The sequence below is a fragment of the Narcine bancroftii genome, chromosome 1 (assembly GCF_036971445.1).
Source record: "Narcine bancroftii isolate sNarBan1 chromosome 1, sNarBan1.hap1, whole genome shotgun sequence".
Taxonomy (NCBI): Eukaryota; Metazoa; Chordata; class Chondrichthyes; order Torpediniformes; family Narcinidae; genus Narcine; species Narcine bancroftii.
The window spans coordinates 2,946,528-2,966,547 of record NC_091469.1 but is presented as its reverse complement, the minus strand read 5'-3'; the positions used below and the strand labels follow the sequence as shown (position 1 = coordinate 2,966,547).

Sequence of the window (20,020 nt, the reverse complement as noted above, 5' to 3'; positions counted from 1 at the left end):
TTCTTTTGTGTTGTCCTGCATAAAAAGTGACTATGTAAATTATAGTGTATGATATTGGGATCAATGTACTGGTATGGATTGAAAACTGATTGACAGACAGGTAAGAGAGAATAGGAATAAATGGGACTTATTTGGGGTGGTAGACAGGAATCTGCTGGATCTCAGCTGTTCATGATATATAGTTAATGATTTGTTTGAGGAAACAAAATGTAACATTTCAAAGTTTGCTGGCAATATTAAACAGATGGGATTATGAATTATGAGGCAAATACAAAGAGAATTCAAAGTGATGGATTCAAACTGATTGACTTCCATCTGCTCTGTTTTTTCTTTGAAACACAATTCTTGCCTCCATCACAAGTGGATCTCTGCACTCCCTGTGCAGAGATTTGATATTATTTAGGGTAGTACACTCATTGCAGAACTGAGGGAGCATAACGCTCTACAGGCCCTGAATACTACGGTCAGTGACAGACCCCAAGGTGCTAAAAACACAAAATGCTTGAGCCCTTCATCAAGGTATGAGAGAATGCTGGCAGGCATCTGAACAAAAAGATGGGGGTGGCAAAGGCAGGAGATGATTGGTGGAGAGAGGGAGGGGACAGCAGCAATGAGGCAGAGGAGGGATGGGTAAGAGGGAGTGGAAGAGAGAACTAGAAAGCAGGAGAGGAAAGAAAAGGTGAGCAAGTTTAGCAGAAAACCGATCCAGATGGAAAAGAAAGTGTTGTTCCTTCAATCTGCGGGTGGTCAGGGTGGGATAGCACACAAGGCCATGGACAGACGTGTGAGCATTGAAGTGTGACACAGAATTGAAATGGCTACTGGGAGGTTGCTGTTGTTGCAGCTAGAGAGGAGGTGCTGAATGAAGCGATCTCCCAATCTGTGACTGGTCTCTCCGATTATAGAGAAGGCCACAGAGGGAGCACCGGATGCAGTAAATAAGTTCTGAGGATGTACAAGTGAAGTGTTCTTTCACTTGAAAGACCTGTTTGGGGCCCCGGACCATAGTGAGGGAGGAGCTGTTGGTGCAAATGTTGCACCTCCTGCAGCCACAGTACTGGGGGTTGCAATGGGTGGGGAGCAATGAGTGGACAAGGGAATCACAGAGGGAGCGGTCCATAAGGAATGCCGAGAGGGGAGAAGGAAAGATCTGTCTGGTAGCGGGATCCTGATGTGCTGTGAATTCCAGTGGATAATATGTTGGATGCAGTGGCTGGTGAGGTGGTGGGTGAGGATGTGGGGGAGTCGATGTTGCCTGTTGCGTCTGGGGGCAGAGGGGGCCAGGACAAATAATGTGCGAGAAATGGAGGAGGTGAGGGTTGAGTTGATAGTGATGGAGGGGAAGCTATGTCTGTGGAAGAAGGCAGACATTTCAGAGGCTCTGGACTGGAAGACCTCATCTTGGGACAGATGTGGTGGAGACGGAGAAATTGAGAGAAGGGGATGGAATCCTTGCAGGGGGCAGAGTGTGAGGAAGTGCAGTTGAGGGAGTTAGTGAGTTTGTAGATATAGACCCCAAGGAACTGTTTTGCTAAATACTGTCTATAACCATTATGCTGGAAATTATTTACTTCTCAAGCCAACATTAAAAATCCCACTCGGTGTTCACTTATCCTCATCATTTGTAAGACCAAACTACACAGTAATTCTGTTTCCAGCATTAAACAGCAAGTGCATTATCTTGGCAATGATGTGTTGAATGCAACGGAGAGGTGAAGGTAACAAGGAGGTAGAAAGGTTTTTTTCTCTCTGCTTGTGTTTTCAGGTGTAAGTGCAATGGCCATGCCAGTGAGTGTGTAACCAATGACCAGGGAAGGCTAGTGTGCAACTGCCAGCACCACACAACTGGTGTGGACTGTGACAAGTGCCGTCCATTTTTCCACGACAGACCTTGGGCACGTGGATCTTCACAGGCTGCGAACCAGTGTCTGCGTAAGTGACTGAAGAAACTATTTTCAATTACTATCAACCTGAGTGATGTCTGAGGGTTTAAGCTTGTGTTCTCTCTGTCCCTCGTTTCTGACACCTTGCCATTAGAGAAAAAGATTTTTCAGTATTGATTCAGACAACCAATTGCTCCATATACATCAAGAATTTGTTTGGTGTTGTTGAAGAAAACTAATGCAACCTGTCCTCACAGTTTAACCCCTTTAAACTCTGATCCCCTTCTGGTGAATCAATGCAACCTCTCCAAGATCGAAATTGTTTTGATCAACTGAAATAACATTTCATTTGCTTTCAGTTATAACCTTTTGAGGTTCATGATCCATTGGTACTTTTGTCATGGAGGTTGATGGGGGTAGTTCCGTGAATTATGCTAGATTTTCTGCATTTGTTCTGTTTATGTTCCTGGAGAATACTAGGCCTGGAGGATAGCTGATGTTATTCCTTTATTTCATAAGGACAGGTATAAGCAAGGCAATGAGCCTTACATCAGTGATTGGGAATTTCTCGGAGAAGATTCTGAGAGAGAAGACTTGTATTAATTTGGAAAATAAGGCTGATCCGGGATAATCAACATGGTTTGTGTGAGGGAAGTCCTGTCTCACTAATTTCATGGACATTTTTAGAGGTACCCAAGAAGGTTGAAGAAGATGGACCCAAGATGAGTTGCCCGATTGAATCCAAAATTGGCTTGATGATAGGAGGCAGAGAGTGGCAGAGGAAGATATTTTTCTTTTCTTTCATTTTAAATTTTTTTATTGAGTTTAACATATAAACGTACATACAAATATTGTGTTTTTTTATTTTAGATAGGTTGACTTTGTTTGCAAAAGGATGACCAGACCAGGTATACAAAAATAATATATATGAGGCACAGATAGGGTAGATGGTTAAAATCTTTTTCTGCGGTAATAATAATCAGAAACAAATGTACATTGATTTAACATTAAAATAAGGAGTTTTACAGGGGTTTGAAGGGAAGATTTGCAGGAAGAATTATTAAAATCTGGAATTCATTGCCAGAGAATGTAATTACTTTAGCGAAATTTAGGCAAACACTTAATGAAGCAAGGCGTAGAAGGATGCAGATTTAATGCGGGCAAATGGGATCAGTGTTGATAGGCAAAATAGTTAGCATAGACATGATGGGCCAAAGGGCCATCTGAAGAACTCTGATTCTTTAAGCCTTTAACTCCTATTAAGGATGTGTTGGGTCACCACCCAGCCAACAAACCCAATATACCCCAAACTGACACCAGCACAACTGAGAGACAGGGTTTTATGATCCCACAGGACCCCAAAACCCAGCAGCAATAGAATTTCACCAAGACAAATAGTTACTTTAACAAAAGTTGCTTTTAATTATCTTTAAACAGGAAAACAACATCAAACTTTAACTTATTACTACTAACTTAACCTAACAACCCCCTTCTAATTCTAAGCACACGTGTATGTAATGTGTGCAAGTTCAGAAAAGTTCTTTGATTCACAGTCCAATCTCACTTCTCACTCCTCCAAGTTCACTGGAATCAGTCAATTCTTATACTGTGCACAGTTTTTAACATTTATAAATCCTCATCAGACTTTGGTGCTTGAAAGGTAAATGGTTACCACTCAGGAAGGTTCTTGTCACTTTTCAGAGAGAGATTTGTTGCTCGTTGGACACAAACTGATTCCTTCCGATCAGCCACTTCAGTGTCTTGCCGAAGAAACCTGCCCCATCAGGGTTTTCCAGATGTTAACTTCTTTCTTTTAGGTCACCACAGAGTTCCTTATCTGTTTCCCTTATTTCAAGTGAAACATTATACAGCCAGCCATCTCCTCTTGTATGGACCACAAGGGCTTTGACCAGGCTGAACTAAGAACTCACAACCCATCTTCAAAGTGGGGTTTTTCCACAAGCTTACCAGCTTGTCATGTTCCAGTCCCAGCTGCTGCCGCTGAACTGAATTCTCTTGCTTGCACTCTCAAAACCATATGACCCTCTTAGAACAGCCAACTGCACTCAGACAGACAGCGGCTCCAGACCAAATCTTCTGAGTTCATTCATCTGTTGCTTTCTAAAACAATAATCCATTACTCCACACCATGCCCAATTAACACCGACTTGTGAAGTCCTTATAGGCATCCTTCAAAGTTTTTGCAAAAGCACCCGGATCCTGGACTGTCTGGCTTGAGCAGAGCTCTGGCATTTTAAATGAAATCTGTTTTGAAGTGTTTGTATGTGACCTACACTTAAAAAAAACCTGCCACAATTTATCTCCTTTAAAATTTATCTACATATAATAATAAAATATAACATAATACATCGCATGGGCTTATTAACTCTGATGGGATGTATATTTTGGAAACTTCACCAATACCCCCTACCTCGAATTTCCCACCTCCACTCTTGACATTTCTTGCCTGATCTGCCTCCCCTTCACAAAGCCAAATGAATGTTTGCAGACAGCTGGTTTAAAAAAAAATCTGCTGCTTTTCAGTATTTTATCACATAAACAAAGAAAATAGAAACAGAAGAATTCCAATATGCTGGCAATTAATCCTCATTTCTTGATGTCTGCAGGCCAGCCCTGGATAACTAAGGGCAGGAACGAGTTTAATTGTGCCTCACGCACATAGTGAATGCACAGTATGTGGTACAGATATTGATTGGAAACAGACAAAATTCCTATTGAGACAGGGACTAATGATTTGTTCCCCATTGGCTTGTTCCAGCCTGCAATTGCAGTGGGAGATCAGAACAATGTGCCTTTAACGCCGATCTATACCGTAGGACGGGACATGGAGGGCAGTGCCTGAACTGCAGAGATCATACTGCAGGGGCACATTGTGAGAAGTGTGAAGAGAACTTCTACAGAAAACATGATACTGAATCCTGCAAACCCTGTAACTGCAGCCTCATGGGTGAGTGAAAGGTGCCCAGTTGACATGGGTGTGTTTCCATGATGAAACCAGTTGGTTAATGAATTTATGTGTGTAAATTACACATTCATCTACATGTCTATAATTGCTTATGGGATGAGGGAATAGAATATACTAGTGAGGCACAATGTGGAATGTGCAATGCTGTGATGATGAGAACAGTGGAGTGTGGAGTATCCCAGTGACAAGGAATGGAAAATGTGACAGGGACAGGGAGCATGGAGTGTCCTGATGATGTGCAGAATGGGATACAGATGATCCTGTTGAAGGTTTCTCTCCAATGCAGAACTTGCCCAGGTTGGTAATGGAGAAGAAGAAACAATGGGTATTTCAATGACTCCCAAGATCTACTGGTCAGCAAAGCTGTAACTTTGCGCAAGGTGTACTGAGATTTCAAAGGGTCTATCCTTGTACCTGCAGGGTCACTGAGTTTGCAATGCAACCAAAATGGAGACTGCATTTGCAAAGTGATGGTCATGGGAAAGAAATGCGACCAGTGCCAACCGGGCTATCACTCACTCTCTGAGGGAGGATGCAGGTAAAGTACTTGGGGGAAGGTTTGGGATGGACAGGATTTCATTTTTGAATTTCGTTTCCCCAAACAAGATTGTTCAGCTATTTGTGCCTCTGTTGCCCCTTTTTAAAGTACTATCTCATTTGTCCCAGCACACCACCTTCTTTCTCTGTTACTCAATTCCCCTATACCTGTCACTCTCAAATTATTCCTATCCCAAACATAATTTTTGAATATTTAATATTTTTATGGTGTCCTCTAATTAATAACCATTCTAACAGTTTTGCCATTTGAGTCCATCAAAGCTCTCTGTAATTCTGTTTGCCTTACTTAAATCTCTGGCAAAACTCCTACTTCTTGTCTCTGTTAGAGTCTTGCCCAGAATTGATTGCAGAACACCAGCTGAGGCCGGAGGGGTGCTTCATTCAAGTTTAACATGACTTCCTTGCATTTGCAGTTTCTGACTGTTAAGATCCCAGATGTTCAGATCCCTGCAATCCATTATGCTTCATCTTCAATCAGTCAATAAGGAAAGGAGCAGGAATATCCTTCACTGATTTCAAATCACAGGCTTTTAATATTGGGTTCAAAGCCCATTGTTGAAATATTTTTTTTTTAATAAACTTTATTTATTCATTCAAAATACAGATAATAAGTAACATATATAACAATAAACTAAACATGAATGATATATTTTATATATATAAAAGAAAAAAGAAAGAGAAAAAAAAGAGAACCCCCCCTTTCAGCCAACTCTCCTAAGGAGAGCCATAAAGAGAAAAAAATAAAGAAAAATTAAGATCTAATCAATGTAAATCAAAATGTAAATATTCTGATATAACAACCACTTATTAATAAAAAACTATAGTTATCACACAAAACATGTGATTTTTTTCCATTATTAAACAATATTTCATCTCATTATGCCATCTATTAATATCATTCATATTCGTATCTTTCCACGTACTAGCAGTACATTTTTTCACTACAGATAATGCTAAATATACAAAAGCAAGTTGAAATTTATCTAATCCCAGACCTTTCAGAGGTTGCAAACTACCCAATAAAAATACTGTCGGATCTAAAGGTATTTTAATCTTATACAGGTATTCCAGAAACAATTGTACTTTCTTCCAAAAAGATTGTATCAAACCGCATGAAAAAAAGGTCCAACAGCGTTACCACATCTAAAACACAAATCTGATTCATGAAAACCATATTTTTTTTAGCATTTCAGGTGTTAAGTATAATTGATGTAAAAAAAATTATAATTAATCTTTGCATAATGTGAATTTATCAGTCTAGTTACACTATCATCACAAATATCTGACCAATCATCCTCGGAAAAAATAAAACCAATTTCCGCTTCCCATTTACCTTTAGATTTATCCCAACCCTTTTTATCCATACCATCCTGTAATATTTGATACATAACTGAAATATAACCCTTCTCTGGTACCTTCATAAGAAGTCTCAAATTTAGTCATTTCAGGTAAAATCATATCTCTACCAAACACATGGTTTACCAAGGATCGAATTTGATAATAAAGAAACAAAGAATTCTTATCAATACCATAACTGTCCCTCATCTGATCAAAAGATAAAAATTTACCTTCTTTAAAACAATCTCCCAAATTTTCCACACCTTTAAATTTCCAATATAATAAACTTCGATTATGTATTGAGAAAGAAATAAGTTGATTATTATACAACGGAGTCAAGGCCGACAATTCACCACTAGAACCTATCATTTTCTTTTTCCTTGTCCATAACTTCATTAAATGTTTTAATATAGGCACATTATGTTGCTGTAACAAATTTACATTCCATCTAAACAAAAATTGATGTATTTCAAATTCAAAAATATTTGCCATCTCAATTTTGGCCCAACTAGGGGGCCATTCCAAATCCATCAATGAACTAATAAATTTAAGTTGGGCTGCTTCATAATAATTTCAAAAATGTAGTAAACGTAATTCCCCCTAGGTCATATTTCCAAGTTAATTTATTCAAGGCTATTCTTGAAAATTTACTGCTCCATAAAAACTCCCTAACTATTTTATTCAAATCTCGAAAAAAAAATATTATCAAGTAAATAAGGAATAGATTGAAATAAATATTGTATATGTGGAAAAATATTAATTGTTGAAATATTATGATATAGATGCAGGTTATTACTCTTGACCAATCTCAGCCATTCCAAATCATTCCTTCTCCAAGCAGTGTGGGTTTGCATTCCTGTAATCCATCCTGTCCAACTCAGTCCATTTAAGTTGATGTCCTTCTTATTTATAAACCTCTCCATGTCTTCCAAAGACAATAAAAGATTGGCTGAGAGTGTAAAAGGAAACACTCTGCCATATTCTGCTCCCTCCATCAATGGTTCAGCGAGAAGATTTAATTCCATTCACCATGACAACCCCTGTTATCAATTATGCAGCCTTCAATCATCATTCATCCTCTGCTATCAAAGTTCAGTCTTCAGTTACTCCTATTTCTGCTACAAGTAATGGTCTCCTCCCATCAGTTGTAGATTGAAGCCTATGCCACAACCACCAGCATCTTACCCTCTCAATGCCTTCTACGCCAGATTTGATGACAGAAACAGCGAAGAATCATCCCTTCACACCCCTACCTCCCATGATGATCCCATCCTGTCCGTATCTGAGGATGATGTGCGTGCTGTCTTCAGGAGAGTGCATCTGAGGAAAGCATCTAGTCCAGATGGAGTACCTGGCTGAATATTACAAATCTGTGCTGACCAACTTAACAATATATTCACTGATATCTTCAATATCTCACTCCAGCAGGGTGTGGTACCCACCTGTTTCAAACAGGCAACAATCATACCAATGCCCAAGAAGAGTTTAGAAACCTGACTTAATGACTATCGACTTACACCAACAGTGATGAAGTGTTTTGAAAGGTTGATGTTGAAGCATATCAGCTCCTGTCCGAGCAGTGGCATGGAAATGTTCCAATTCGCCTATCGTAGCAACAGGCCTACGGCGGATGCCATTTTACTGGCTCTACATAAAGCCCCGGAACACCTGGACAGTAAAGATACATTCATCAGGATACTTTTTATCAACTACAGTTCAGCATTTAACACCATTATCCCTTCAAAACTGATCAGCAAACTCAAGATCCGGGACTCAACACCCCACTGTGTAATTTGTTCATGGATTTCCTCACCTCCAGACCACAATCAGTGAAGATTGGTAAGAACTTCTCCTCCACAATGTCTATCAGTACCAGAGCACCACAGGGCTGCGTTCTTAGCCCCCTACTCACTTTATGCCTATGACTGTGTGGTTTGGTGGTAATAACACATTTACAAATTCACCAATGATACCACGGTAATGGGTTGTATAAAGGAAGGGGATGAATCAGCAGACAGGAGGGAGATTGAAAACTTGGCTGAATGGTGCACCCACAACAACCTCACACTCAATGTCACCAAAACTAAAGAGCTGATTGTTGACCTCAGGAAAGGAAAGTCAGATGTATACAATCCAGTGAGCATTGGGGTAACAGAGATGGAGAGGGTGAGCACATTTAAGTTTTTGGGAGTCACTATATTGGAGGATCTTGGACCAAACACACTAACATTATAAAGAAAGCTGGTTAGCATCTCTACTTCCTTAGGAGTTTGTGGAGATTTGGTATGACAACAGAAACCCTGGCAAATTTCTACAGAGGCGTGGTGGAAAATGTGCTGACTGGCTTCATCATGGTCTGGTATGGGAACACCAATACCTCTGAGCGTAAAGCCCTCCAAAAGGAAGTGGACACAGCCCAGGACATCACAGACAAAACCCTTCCCACTATTGAGAACATCTACAGGGAACGCTGCTGTCGGAGAGCAGCAACAATCATCAAGCATCCACACGACCCAGCACATGCTCTGTTCTCGCTGCTGCCATCAGGAAAGAGGTATAGGTGCCACAAGACTCGCACCACCAGGTTCAGGAACAGCTGCTCCCCCTCCACCATCAGACTCCTCAACGACAAACTCAATCAGAGACTTGTTTAAGGACTTTATTTTACTTTTGCACTTTGATTTTTTAAATCTCTCTGTATTGCAATTTGTTTACATTCATTATTTGTTAATAGTTGTTTATTTGTTTACATGTACAGTTTTTTTCACCCTACCAATAAGTGGTAATTCTGCCTTGCCCGCAGGAAAAATAATCTCCAGATGGTATGTGATGTCATGCATGTACTCTGACAATAAATCTGAAATCTGAATGCAAATCTAATATGCCACAACCATCAGGAGTACAGCATAGAGCCAATTCCTTTTGTCCATTTTCCATTTCAATCATCAGTGATACAACCTACAGTGTTTTGGCATAAAGCATTAACTGTTTCTATCCATTACCTTGCCCACTAGTCCCTCCAGTCTCTCATTATTTGCTACAGTTATCACTCACCTTGCTTCCTGAAACCACCATACTCTCCCATCACCACCAGTGATCCTCCCTTTACTCTTTCTGCTTCTCCGCTACCCCGTCCTTCTCTGTGCAGATTGAGGTCATGGGTGCCTTCAATTTAAAATTCCATCCTGCGAGTTGTGCTGCCATGTCCTACACTCGGTGGGGCTTTTTCTCAGCTAGAGAATGGTGTAAGGGCACTGTTGCTTTGAACTGGGGAATATGTTGAAGGAGAGATCAATTATCCTCTGTAATAATGATATGTTGATAGGCTCTGAGTGCTATCAAACTTTTTTTTAGACAATGTTCCTGTCTCCCTGAAGGCAGTGTTGGTGACTGCAGTCCAATCAATGGAGACTGTACCTGCAAACAGAATGTGGAGGGAGCCCTGTGCCACAGGTCAGTTGCATTGTTTTTAAGCCTCTTTAAAAAGTCATCCCATTTAATGATTGAAGTTGTTCTTTATTTGGTTTAACTGTGTTCATTCTGTCATAAAAAACTTAAAAGTTATGTTTTTTTATTCTTTACTCAGCGTGTTTGTAATGTGTTCTTGATGGATATCATGTGAGGATTTATTGGGCCCATGAAATTTGTGGAGGTGTTAAATATCTGCTGAACCCCTCAACTAGTTCTCTTAATTTTCTGGTTACTTCCATCCGAAGGCTAATCTAACCTGTTATTTCTTGTCATTGATTTTTCTCATTGACATGTTTTTAAGTTCATAAATTAGCAACTGTTCTAACACCATACTTATTGTTCCTAGGCAGTCTGTAGAAATTGAGGCTGGCTTGTTACCATTTTGGATCTATGCATAGTGAAGTGAATAATGAGGCCAATTTGGGACATAGAGACCCTACCTTGGGTGAGGCAGAGGTGGGTGGGTGGGCAGTTTATACTATTGCACCTTCTCCCATTTATTTGGATTTCCATGTGTTCCATTATGTAGATTCAGGTTTCTTGATGCCATTTTGAATGCTCTTTCTCCAATTTGAACTGTCGTTGACTTGGGATTCCCAGGAGATGGCAGGAAACCTTTTCCAGGAAGTTTTGAAAATGCTCTTGGATCTCTTCCTCTGTTCACTACGTAATTTCTTGTCATGATAGAGATAGGGTCAGAGCCTCTATTACAGAATATCTGTTGTTCAAGTGGTCTGATCATTAGCGTCAGGTGATTGATGCTGGAGATGGTAGCTTGGGAGAAGATGCTGTCATTGATTTGCTTATCCTGTCTGTGGATTGGGCGAGAAAGATTCGTGGATCTCTCCATTGGTTTGTGATGGCTAGTTCAGGTAGTTCAAGTCCTCACAGGAGATTGTGCTCTTTGTACAATCTTTTTAAAGGCTGTGTTGGCATACAGGTCAATCTACTAGACAGTTAGGAAACTGATCACCCTACATTGCTGCCACTCCAGAAGATGCTTGTTGAAAAGCCTTGCTCCATTTCACTGACTACCCGTTCACTGAAGGATATGACAGAATGGGTCCTGCACTGAACAACAAAACAAACATCATCCACAACTCCATCCTCTGACAACTAAGGTCAAAGGTTAAACCCTGGAAATGTGGAATACTTAAACCAGGAACACACAATGACGATGAATTTTAACTTTCACCTTCACTCCACACACAGCACAGAGTCAACCCCTGTCTATTCAGCATTAACCATAAGTGTCCCCAATACAGCTTAAACCAAGGGTGACAGTACATGCCAACAGCTGACATTGATGTTACAGCTCGGGTGGTAGGCGTTCTTGGGAAATGGCACTGAACTGTTTTGCTTGCTTGTGATATCAGTTCCTGTTGTTTTTTAATGTTAATTTTTATATTAAACTATTGAAGTTTTATTTACACCAAGGTAACTAAGGAATCATGATGTGGGTCTTCTAAGTACAGTTGAGTTTCAGCTGGCTTGCCATAGAGTCTAAGAACTTTTGATCAATTGTTATTTATTTTAATTTTTTCCTAACCCCCACCCCCACCAGGAAGATGAAATGTAACTGATAATTGTTATTTTTGATTAACTCTCTAATGATTTTGTTTTGCTTTGTTCAGCTGTAAGTCAGGAAGCTTTAACCTCCAACCTCACAACCCCCATGGCTGCATCAATTGTTTCTGCTATGGACACTCAGTAGCTTGTACCTCGGCCTTGCAGTTCAGTGAGCACCATGTGGTGTCAATCTTCCTCCAAGGTATCTTTATGGGGGGGGGGGGGGTCGGGGAGCAGCTAGCGTAGTGGTTAGCACCACACTGTTACAGCGCCAGCAATCGGGACCTGGGTTCCAATCACGCGCTGTCTGTAAGGAGTTTGTACATTCTCCCTGTGTTGGTTTGTGTTTCCCCTGGGGGGCCTGGTTTCCTCCCACCACTCAAAAGTGTACCAGGGATTGTAGGTCAATTGGGTGGAATGGACTTATGGGCTGACAGGGCCTGTTACTGTGCTGTATGTCTAAATACATTGTTCCATGTATAGGCTATGCTCTCTCACACAAGACAGATGTGGCTCTCTGACTAGTTCTCTGTTTTCTGACTGTGTCCAAAAGTGCCATGTTTCTTCCCTGTTGGAAGTATCGGCAGGTATTCCAGATTTGTCTTCTCTGTGACACTTGAATTTGACTTACAAACACAGAGGCTAGAGTGCTAACAATGGTCATTGTTGATGTCTGTAGGACTTGAGAGCAACCAAGACCAATATCTGGAGTTCCATTGAAATATAAAGATTTTAAAAAACTGCAGATGCTGGAAATCCAAAAAAAAACAGAAAATAGTGAGCACTCAGCAAGTCATGCAGCACCTGTAGAAACAGATTATCATTTAACATGGAAGACCGTTAGAATTTGAGTGCTAATGAAATATTTCCGTAGTTTCCCTTCTCAGAGCAGTCCCTTTCTCACAGCCAATTTTGTGTGGGTTAACTAGCTAACCGAGCAGGTCCCTCCCCGTAATCATGTGCTGTGAAATGTCCATACCTGCCAGGGTGAGTTAAATTCAACCAGGTTCCAGTGGGGGCAAGTGTCAGAGCCTGGCTGAGTTAACTCACTAATCTCCTTCTGGTGATGTGAAAACACAACCTGCTCTCGCATTGGCACCACTGGAGACAGACCCCCCCCCCCCCCCCCCCCGCCCCCCAAAAATGCTGGGTTACCAATTAACCAGGTAAATCATGGTGCAGTGGGAAAGGCTCCGGAGTGCAGCAGGCCCGGTAAGTTTTCCCGCTTCCTAGGAGGGTTGGCAGTGTGGAAGGAGTAGATGCTGCCTGACCTGCTGAGTGTTTACAGCATTTCCTCTATATTTATTTCACATTGAAATATGATTAATTCATGTCATTTCCAAAAAAACAAAGTCAAGAGCACACATGCCAGAAAGGATGTCTAATTGTGCTTCCATATTTCTGAAGATTCAGATGATTGGCGAGGACAGAAATTGGATGGCAGTGAATCTCACCTGGCCTGGGAGAAGAATCAGATTAGTCTGTTCCCAGAGACTGGGAAATGGGAATATTTCATTGCACCAGGTAAGAACTCAGAAAGTTGTATAATTGTGTTTCCATAATCACTGCATATATATGATAAAGTCACTATCAGGAGTATGAAGCATCTTTAAAATGCTCATCAATGCACTGTATCACATTCCTGAGTATGGATATAGATTACATAATCCACAATCCCATTCTTGTCAGAACTTTGTGTGACTAGATTTGAGGTGGATGTCAAAGTTCCCTCCATATGATTCAAAATTGCACCTTAATGATAAAGCAACTGTTAAAATGGTCTTCCCTATAGCCCTAACTCCGGAAATCCCATGCAATATATCCTAATCCCTGTTGGGCCATATTTATGGTACTGTAAACTAAGGTACCTGATAACGGAGATGTACCAAGGCTGTTCAGAGCAAATACTTCCTCCTATTCAGAATCTACTTGTGTTGGCCTTAACCAAAGTCTCAATTATCTATATCACTGGCATGAATGGTCTCCTTTGATTTCAGCAAAATTCCAGGGTAACCAACTCCTCAGCTATGGGCAGAATCTCACCTTTATTCTTGGCTTGGAAAATGAGGAAATCCAGTCATTCAGCCTAATTTTGGAAGGTTCTTCAACCCACACATCGGCCTCTATATCTCCACGGGTGCAGAAGACAGCAATTGACCAGCAGTGGGAAGTCACCTTCATGTGAGTCACCAATCAACCTGGTGAATGGTTTGACTTCCCAATCAGCAAGCCTTCAATTCATTGTTGTGTGAAAAAATATTTTGATTATCTTCAGTCTTATTGAAATGTTGTCAAATATTTCACTGTGAGCTTGACTTGTAGAAGCACTGAACATTTTTGCTGATATTGTTTATGAAATTATAGAATGGACCAGTCGAGTTAAGTCTCGTCAAGATGATTCAGTACATCTTGTCTGCAGCATCTTTTTTAAAGAGCCATCCACTTTGAGCTACAGCTCCTGTTCTTTCCTCCAGTGCTACAAATCTCTCTTTTCAAGCATTTATTTCCCTTTTGAAAATTACTGTTAAATCTGCTTCCTTCAGCCCATTGAAGATTGCATCCTAGGTCTTAACAATGTGATGCGTTATTAAAAATCTTCTCATCTGGTTCCTTAACCAGATGCTGATTATTGAGCCCTTGCCATTGAAAACTCTTCATTATCTCTTTCAAAACCACATATAACATTAAACACCTCCATCACTTCCTCTTTTCCATGGAGAATAACCCCAGATTCCCATAATGTCTCCATTCTCTTTCTCATATCAGGCAGTCTGAGCTGACTTAAGTTCAGAGGTTGTGCACTTGATCTTGCCTTGCTATGTTCTCCACCAATTGCACTTTTTTGTTCCCTCTCTTCTTCATTGGTCAAGGAGAGGCAAGGAATTGCAGTTTATTTGGACATGCGTTTCTTGTTCATTCTGGTCCTAAATACTTGGTTACACAATCTTGTCAAACCATTCCTGTAAAAATAGCAGTACCTTTGATGAAGATGGTTTACTGAGTTGTGGATAGTGAATGGGATGATAAGGGTAGATTGAGAACATGACTCCAAGTTAAATTCAGAAAGTAAGATGAGGGGATCTAGGTCAAACCCAGATAAATTTTGCAATTTTGCCAATACATGGAGAAAACTTGGGAGTAGAGGTGAGATGAAAACCCTGGTTTCCTAGGATGATTTTGGAATTCCTCGTGTGGGAGCTCTCTCTCCAAGCTGGCTCCTTGTAACATGTGGGAATATTATATAAATACTACAATACACAGAAATACTGGAAAAGCTCAGTAGGTCACCTCGACCCCAGCATCTGCAGATTTTCTTGTTTAACAAAATCATATAAATATGTCTGTGCTTCTTTCCTTGTAGACTCCATGAGGCCGAGGACAGCATGCACTTACCAATCCTGTCCAGTTTCCAGTTTCAGCAGCTGCTCTCCAATCTCACTGCTGTAAAGTTTGGATGCTCAGGGGCTTCTCCCTGTAAGTGACCTTCCCTCTGACCCAATCTGTGTGGCCATGTCCTTTGCAATCTATTTAGACTGGTACTTAGTGTTGATCTGGACCTATACCCTGCTTTACAAAACTAGATGATTTCTATGAAACCTTTTGTTAGCCGAAACTATGAGGTGGGACGTACATGCACCAGATCCATTCTTGTGTCTGATCAGGTCCCAAAGATACTAATTTTCATGAATTTCTGGAGACTGTGGTGAGTCCTGGATGATTACCAAGTGTGCTCAGTGTGCGAGGTAATTCCTTGCCCTTCTCTCTGCTTGTGCTACACCCAAATCTCTCTGTTGTCTTCTCTCTGCTACAGTTCATCTGAGAGAGGTCAACTTGGTGACAGCCCTGGCTGGCCTCTCGCCTCGAGCTGCCTGGGTGGAAGAGTGCATGTGTCCTGAAGGCTACATTGGACAGTTCTGTGAATCCTGTTCCCCCAATTACAAGCGAGAAATCCCCTTTGGAGGACCATTGACTCCCTGTGTTCCATGCACCTGCAACCACCATGGAAGCTGCAATCCCGACTCTGGTCTGTATTTCACAGCTACATATGCAGTTGTTCATACTTCTTTCAGTCTCTCTCAAGCTCTCTTTATCTCTTAGATTCATAGAAATATGTATCTAAATCATAGCCAATCATTGAATTTACTGATTGATGGGAGTTGTCCTTGTTTAAGTTGAAGCCCTGAACCAAAATCCCCTCAAAGAGTGAATGACCCCATTATGACCCTTCCAAGAGGGAGCTGATCTCTCAGAACAATTGCCAAGCTTTATCCAACAACTATTATCTCAAGATATATTGTTCTTTTTTTTTCCACTCAAGTACATTATTGCCCAACTTTGTGACAGTTTCAAAGAAATACTTTAACTAGGACATAATAAAATTGCAACAGATGTTAAAGTACAAAGCTCCTCTTTCCTTCTCATCTAACATTGTGAATGTTAACTCCATGTAATCTCACATGGAAATGTATTTTTTTGGGGAAAATGTTTCCATACATGTCATCATAGCCAAATGTAAAATGCAATAATCAAATATTAATATCGAGTCCATTATACATGATGGTATAAAACACCAAACCCCTCCCCCTTAACAAAACCCCAAGAAAAGAAAGAAAGGAAAAGTATTAAAAAAAGAAATAAAGAAAAGTAAATAAATCAAGACTAGAAACCTGGTTGCCAGAGGACACCCCTCACTACACGGCTCTGCCCATTTGTATCTTTTAATACTTCCAAGGAGGTTACGAGGTTATGAAGTTTAGGAAAAACGTCTATAAATTAATTTCTACAATTTGTAAATACAGGCGCCAAATTTTCAAAAATACATCATAATTTATTTCTCTCACATGGAAATGTTGTCAAATAGAAAAGATGAAATTCAAATCTACTCTTTGAATTCGAAGGCGAACTTGAGTTTTCGACTCTGATAGAGCCATTCATGTTCCTTGCGCCAAATCAAACCCTCCTTTTGCTGAGAACTTTATCTCCAGTTGACGGTGCTAAATATATTGCATTGTCATGATGATGCCTTCGATAGAATGATTTTGGAGGCAGAGATTGGACAGTGCATTCTGGTATGCAGGTCAGGAACTAATTTCTTGGCCTTTTTCTTCAATCTTGACCTTCAATAATTATTATTGTAATTTAAAACACCAATGGGCAAGATACTCAGATCAGATATTCATGTAATAAAACAGAAATGCAATATTTACATGAAATTGCCTTTAGTCTGCCATGAGGCAAAGATTGGCCATTAGCATTGTCCAGTGCTCCTTACAGACAAAGAAAGAGAAGCAAAAAAGCATCCCCTTAAAGTAATTGAATGTCCATGGATTCGCCTCTGCAGCCACACATGACTCCAGTTCTGTCCAGACCATCAGAAACTGAAGCCTAGATCCAAATCTCTGACATGATATGGATGTCTTCATCACCCAGGGTCCTTCAGAAGCCCTTCTTGCCCTCAGCAACCTCCTGAATCCTGGTTCTTATGAGCCAGTCTCCAGCAGCCTGCAGCCTATGTGGGTTCCTCACTCACAAGTCACCAATAGCTCACCACCTGTGTGTGTCTAGCCGCAAAATCCCAAGTCCGCCACTGGGGTCACCATTCTTGGGGTTATCTCCTCTGCTTCTCCTTCTCAAAAGGGGATGTTCTCCCTGATACAGGTGTCCTATGCCAGTCCACTGTTCCCCTGGAGTCTGTAAACCCTTGTGGCTGCTGCCAAACAAAGGCACAGCCTTCTTGGTCTCAGACCCATGGTCATAGGATTTTAAATAAAACACCTTTGCCTCCTTTAATGGGACATTTAAAGCCTGACCAGAGCCATTGGTAGTAGAATTGGGCAGTAAGACTCTTGGGGGAGTGCTGTGTCTCCAGTCCCCACTCTGCCCAGTTCTGCACCAGCAGCAGGGCTGCTGTTACAATAGCTCTGGCAGCACCACAGGATTTATAGTATTTAAACATTTGGAGCAACATCTAAATGTATTTAGCTTGTTTACTGTGTCCTCCAAGCTGGAAATGTACTCTTCACCTTTTAGCATCAGAAGAATTATCAATGGTCCATGCCTGAAATAGTTTCCAGGTCCTTACATTAGCAAATTGAATGCCAAACATTTGGTTAATGCTTGTAGCCCACACTAGATCCATTAGTGTATTGTGTGGAAAGGGTTCATTTTTGGCTACAGCAGACAAATCTGGACTTGCACGTGCAACAATACACATGCTTTATTCAAACAGTACACAGTAAAAAGGGCGCTGGGGCAGTCGCAGAGTAAACACAGTTAATTGGCTACAATGCCTACACACAGGTTAATCTAAATAGGGGTTCAATACAAGCAGCTTCTCTCACACACACGCACGTGTAGAGGTTACTGGCTCACACCCAACCTTGGAATCCCAACTGAGGGAAGGGGGTAAGCGACAAACGAGTGTTCACAACCCTCACCCAGCTTGGGAGTAACGATCCATGGGCAGGGGCTTCTGACTCCTGATGAGGTGCCCTAACTGGCTACCTATGAGGAAGAAACACACCCTCTAACCCCAAGTAAATGGAGGACTGTGGCTACAATGCTGGTATCTACTGGCATCCACTGTAGCGACAACAACCCGAAACGAATGCAGGACTTGACCACATGGCAAAGAGAGTGAACAATGGGACCACATGGCAAAGAGAGTTAACAATGGTGTGCTCAGGTTTAAATATCCTGCTCTGCTGAGCAGGGGCTATGATGTACAGGGCCAGCCAATGACGGTGTGTGCTCCAGCTGGTGAATGAACAGGCAATTGATTGGCAGGCTGGAGAGGCTGGGCGGTGCCTAAGGGATGATGGACAGTTCTGTGTGGCTTCCAATATGGTTACCTTTCCAATGTAACAACGTATGATGTATCAATAGTTGTTGCACAATGGTACCACAAATGCCTGAATGGAGGAATGTACAGCTTAAACCTACGCATCAAGTGCATAGGCAACAACATAGCACATGGAGTACAGTGTGGAAAAATGTGAGGCTGTCCACTTTAGTCCAAGAGGTAGAAATCCTGAATGTTTTTTAAAATGTTGAGAGATTAGGAAAAGTTGTGAATGAAAACTGATATGTCAGTGGACGAGGCAGTTAGGAAGGAAAAGGGAGGATGCAGTTTATTGATGGAGTATTTGAGGACAAGAATAAAGATGTCTTATGTGATTGTACATATACAACCTGACAAAACAGTGTTTCTCCAGATCACTGTGCACACACATTCACATACAGCACATAATAATCATGTATATACATAAAGTTATGAGTTAAAATAAATGTATATAAATAAATGGGATTTACTCAATGAGGGGATATAGTTCATCAATCTCACAGCCTGTTGGAGGAAGCTATTTCTCAGCCTGACATTCCTGATTTTGATGCTCCTATACCAGGGCTTTGTATACATGACTGTAGTGAGATCCCATCTGAAGTATTGTGTACAATTCTAGTCTCATCAAAGAAAAATTCATTTGCTTCCTAGAAAGTGTGGCAATATTCAACAGATATCCTCAGGATGGAAGGTCTGTCAAACGAGGAGAGATTGAGTTGCCTCGGCGTCCATTCTGCAGAGTTTGGAAGAATGAGCTGATTTCACTGAAGTGTACAAACTTCTGGAAGGACTCAACATGATTAATGTGGGAGGGTGTTTCGATGAGGAATCTCGAATTGCAGATGGCAGTCTCACAATAAGAGATGAGAATTTGTGGGTGCATGTTTGAAATTCTCCAGACAGGAGTGCTCAGAAGACCTAGTTATTGATTATATTCAAAACTGAAGTCCACACGTTTCTGGACATTGGAGCATCCAATGTATATGAAAACAATTCAGGAGAAGGTGTTCGAACATAGTACAGCACCGTTCAGGCCCAACCTATGTAAACCTACTCCATGATCAATTGAACACTTCCCTCCCTCACAGTCCATTACCCACCATTTTTTTTGATCTTTTTGAATAGGGCAGCAGCTCTACTCCTTTTTTTTTATTTATGTTATAAAACCCCAAAATATTTACTAATGCTGTTCCTTCTCTCTCTTGATTTGAAGAAAATACTTGGAGGTGAAGGAAAAGAGGCAGCTGAGGCATATTGGGTGCCATATTGGGTAGGAAAAGAAAAATCAGTGAGCTAGAAGTTGCATGCCATGTTCTGGTACTTGAGGTGCACAGGGCTTCATAGTTCCATACACCTGTTGTTTATGCTCTTGTA

The 20,020-nt window shown here is 41.0% G+C and overlaps 1 protein-coding gene across 2 annotated transcripts in view; it reads left to right on the top strand.

The window, feature by feature from the left end:
- Nucleotides 1–20,020, top strand: part of LOC138754405 (laminin subunit gamma-3-like) — a 130,287-nt gene that overhangs the window by 84,660 nt on the left and 25,607 nt on the right. For both annotated transcript variants that reach the window (XM_069918640.1, XM_069918650.1), the window contains 9 exons: nt 1,766–1,932; nt 4,663–4,851; nt 5,290–5,407; nt 10,120–10,218; nt 11,871–12,007; nt 13,213–13,329; nt 13,803–13,986; nt 15,167–15,279; nt 15,617–15,829. In XM_069918640.1, the coding sequence (XP_069774741.1) occupies nt 1,766–1,932; nt 4,663–4,851; nt 5,290–5,407; nt 10,120–10,218; nt 11,871–12,007; nt 13,213–13,329; nt 13,803–13,986; nt 15,167–15,279; nt 15,617–15,829 (1,337 nt within the window). The remainder of the gene's footprint in view (nt 1–1,765; nt 1,933–4,662; nt 4,852–5,289; nt 5,408–10,119; nt 10,219–11,870; nt 12,008–13,212; nt 13,330–13,802; nt 13,987–15,166; nt 15,280–15,616; nt 15,830–20,020) is intronic.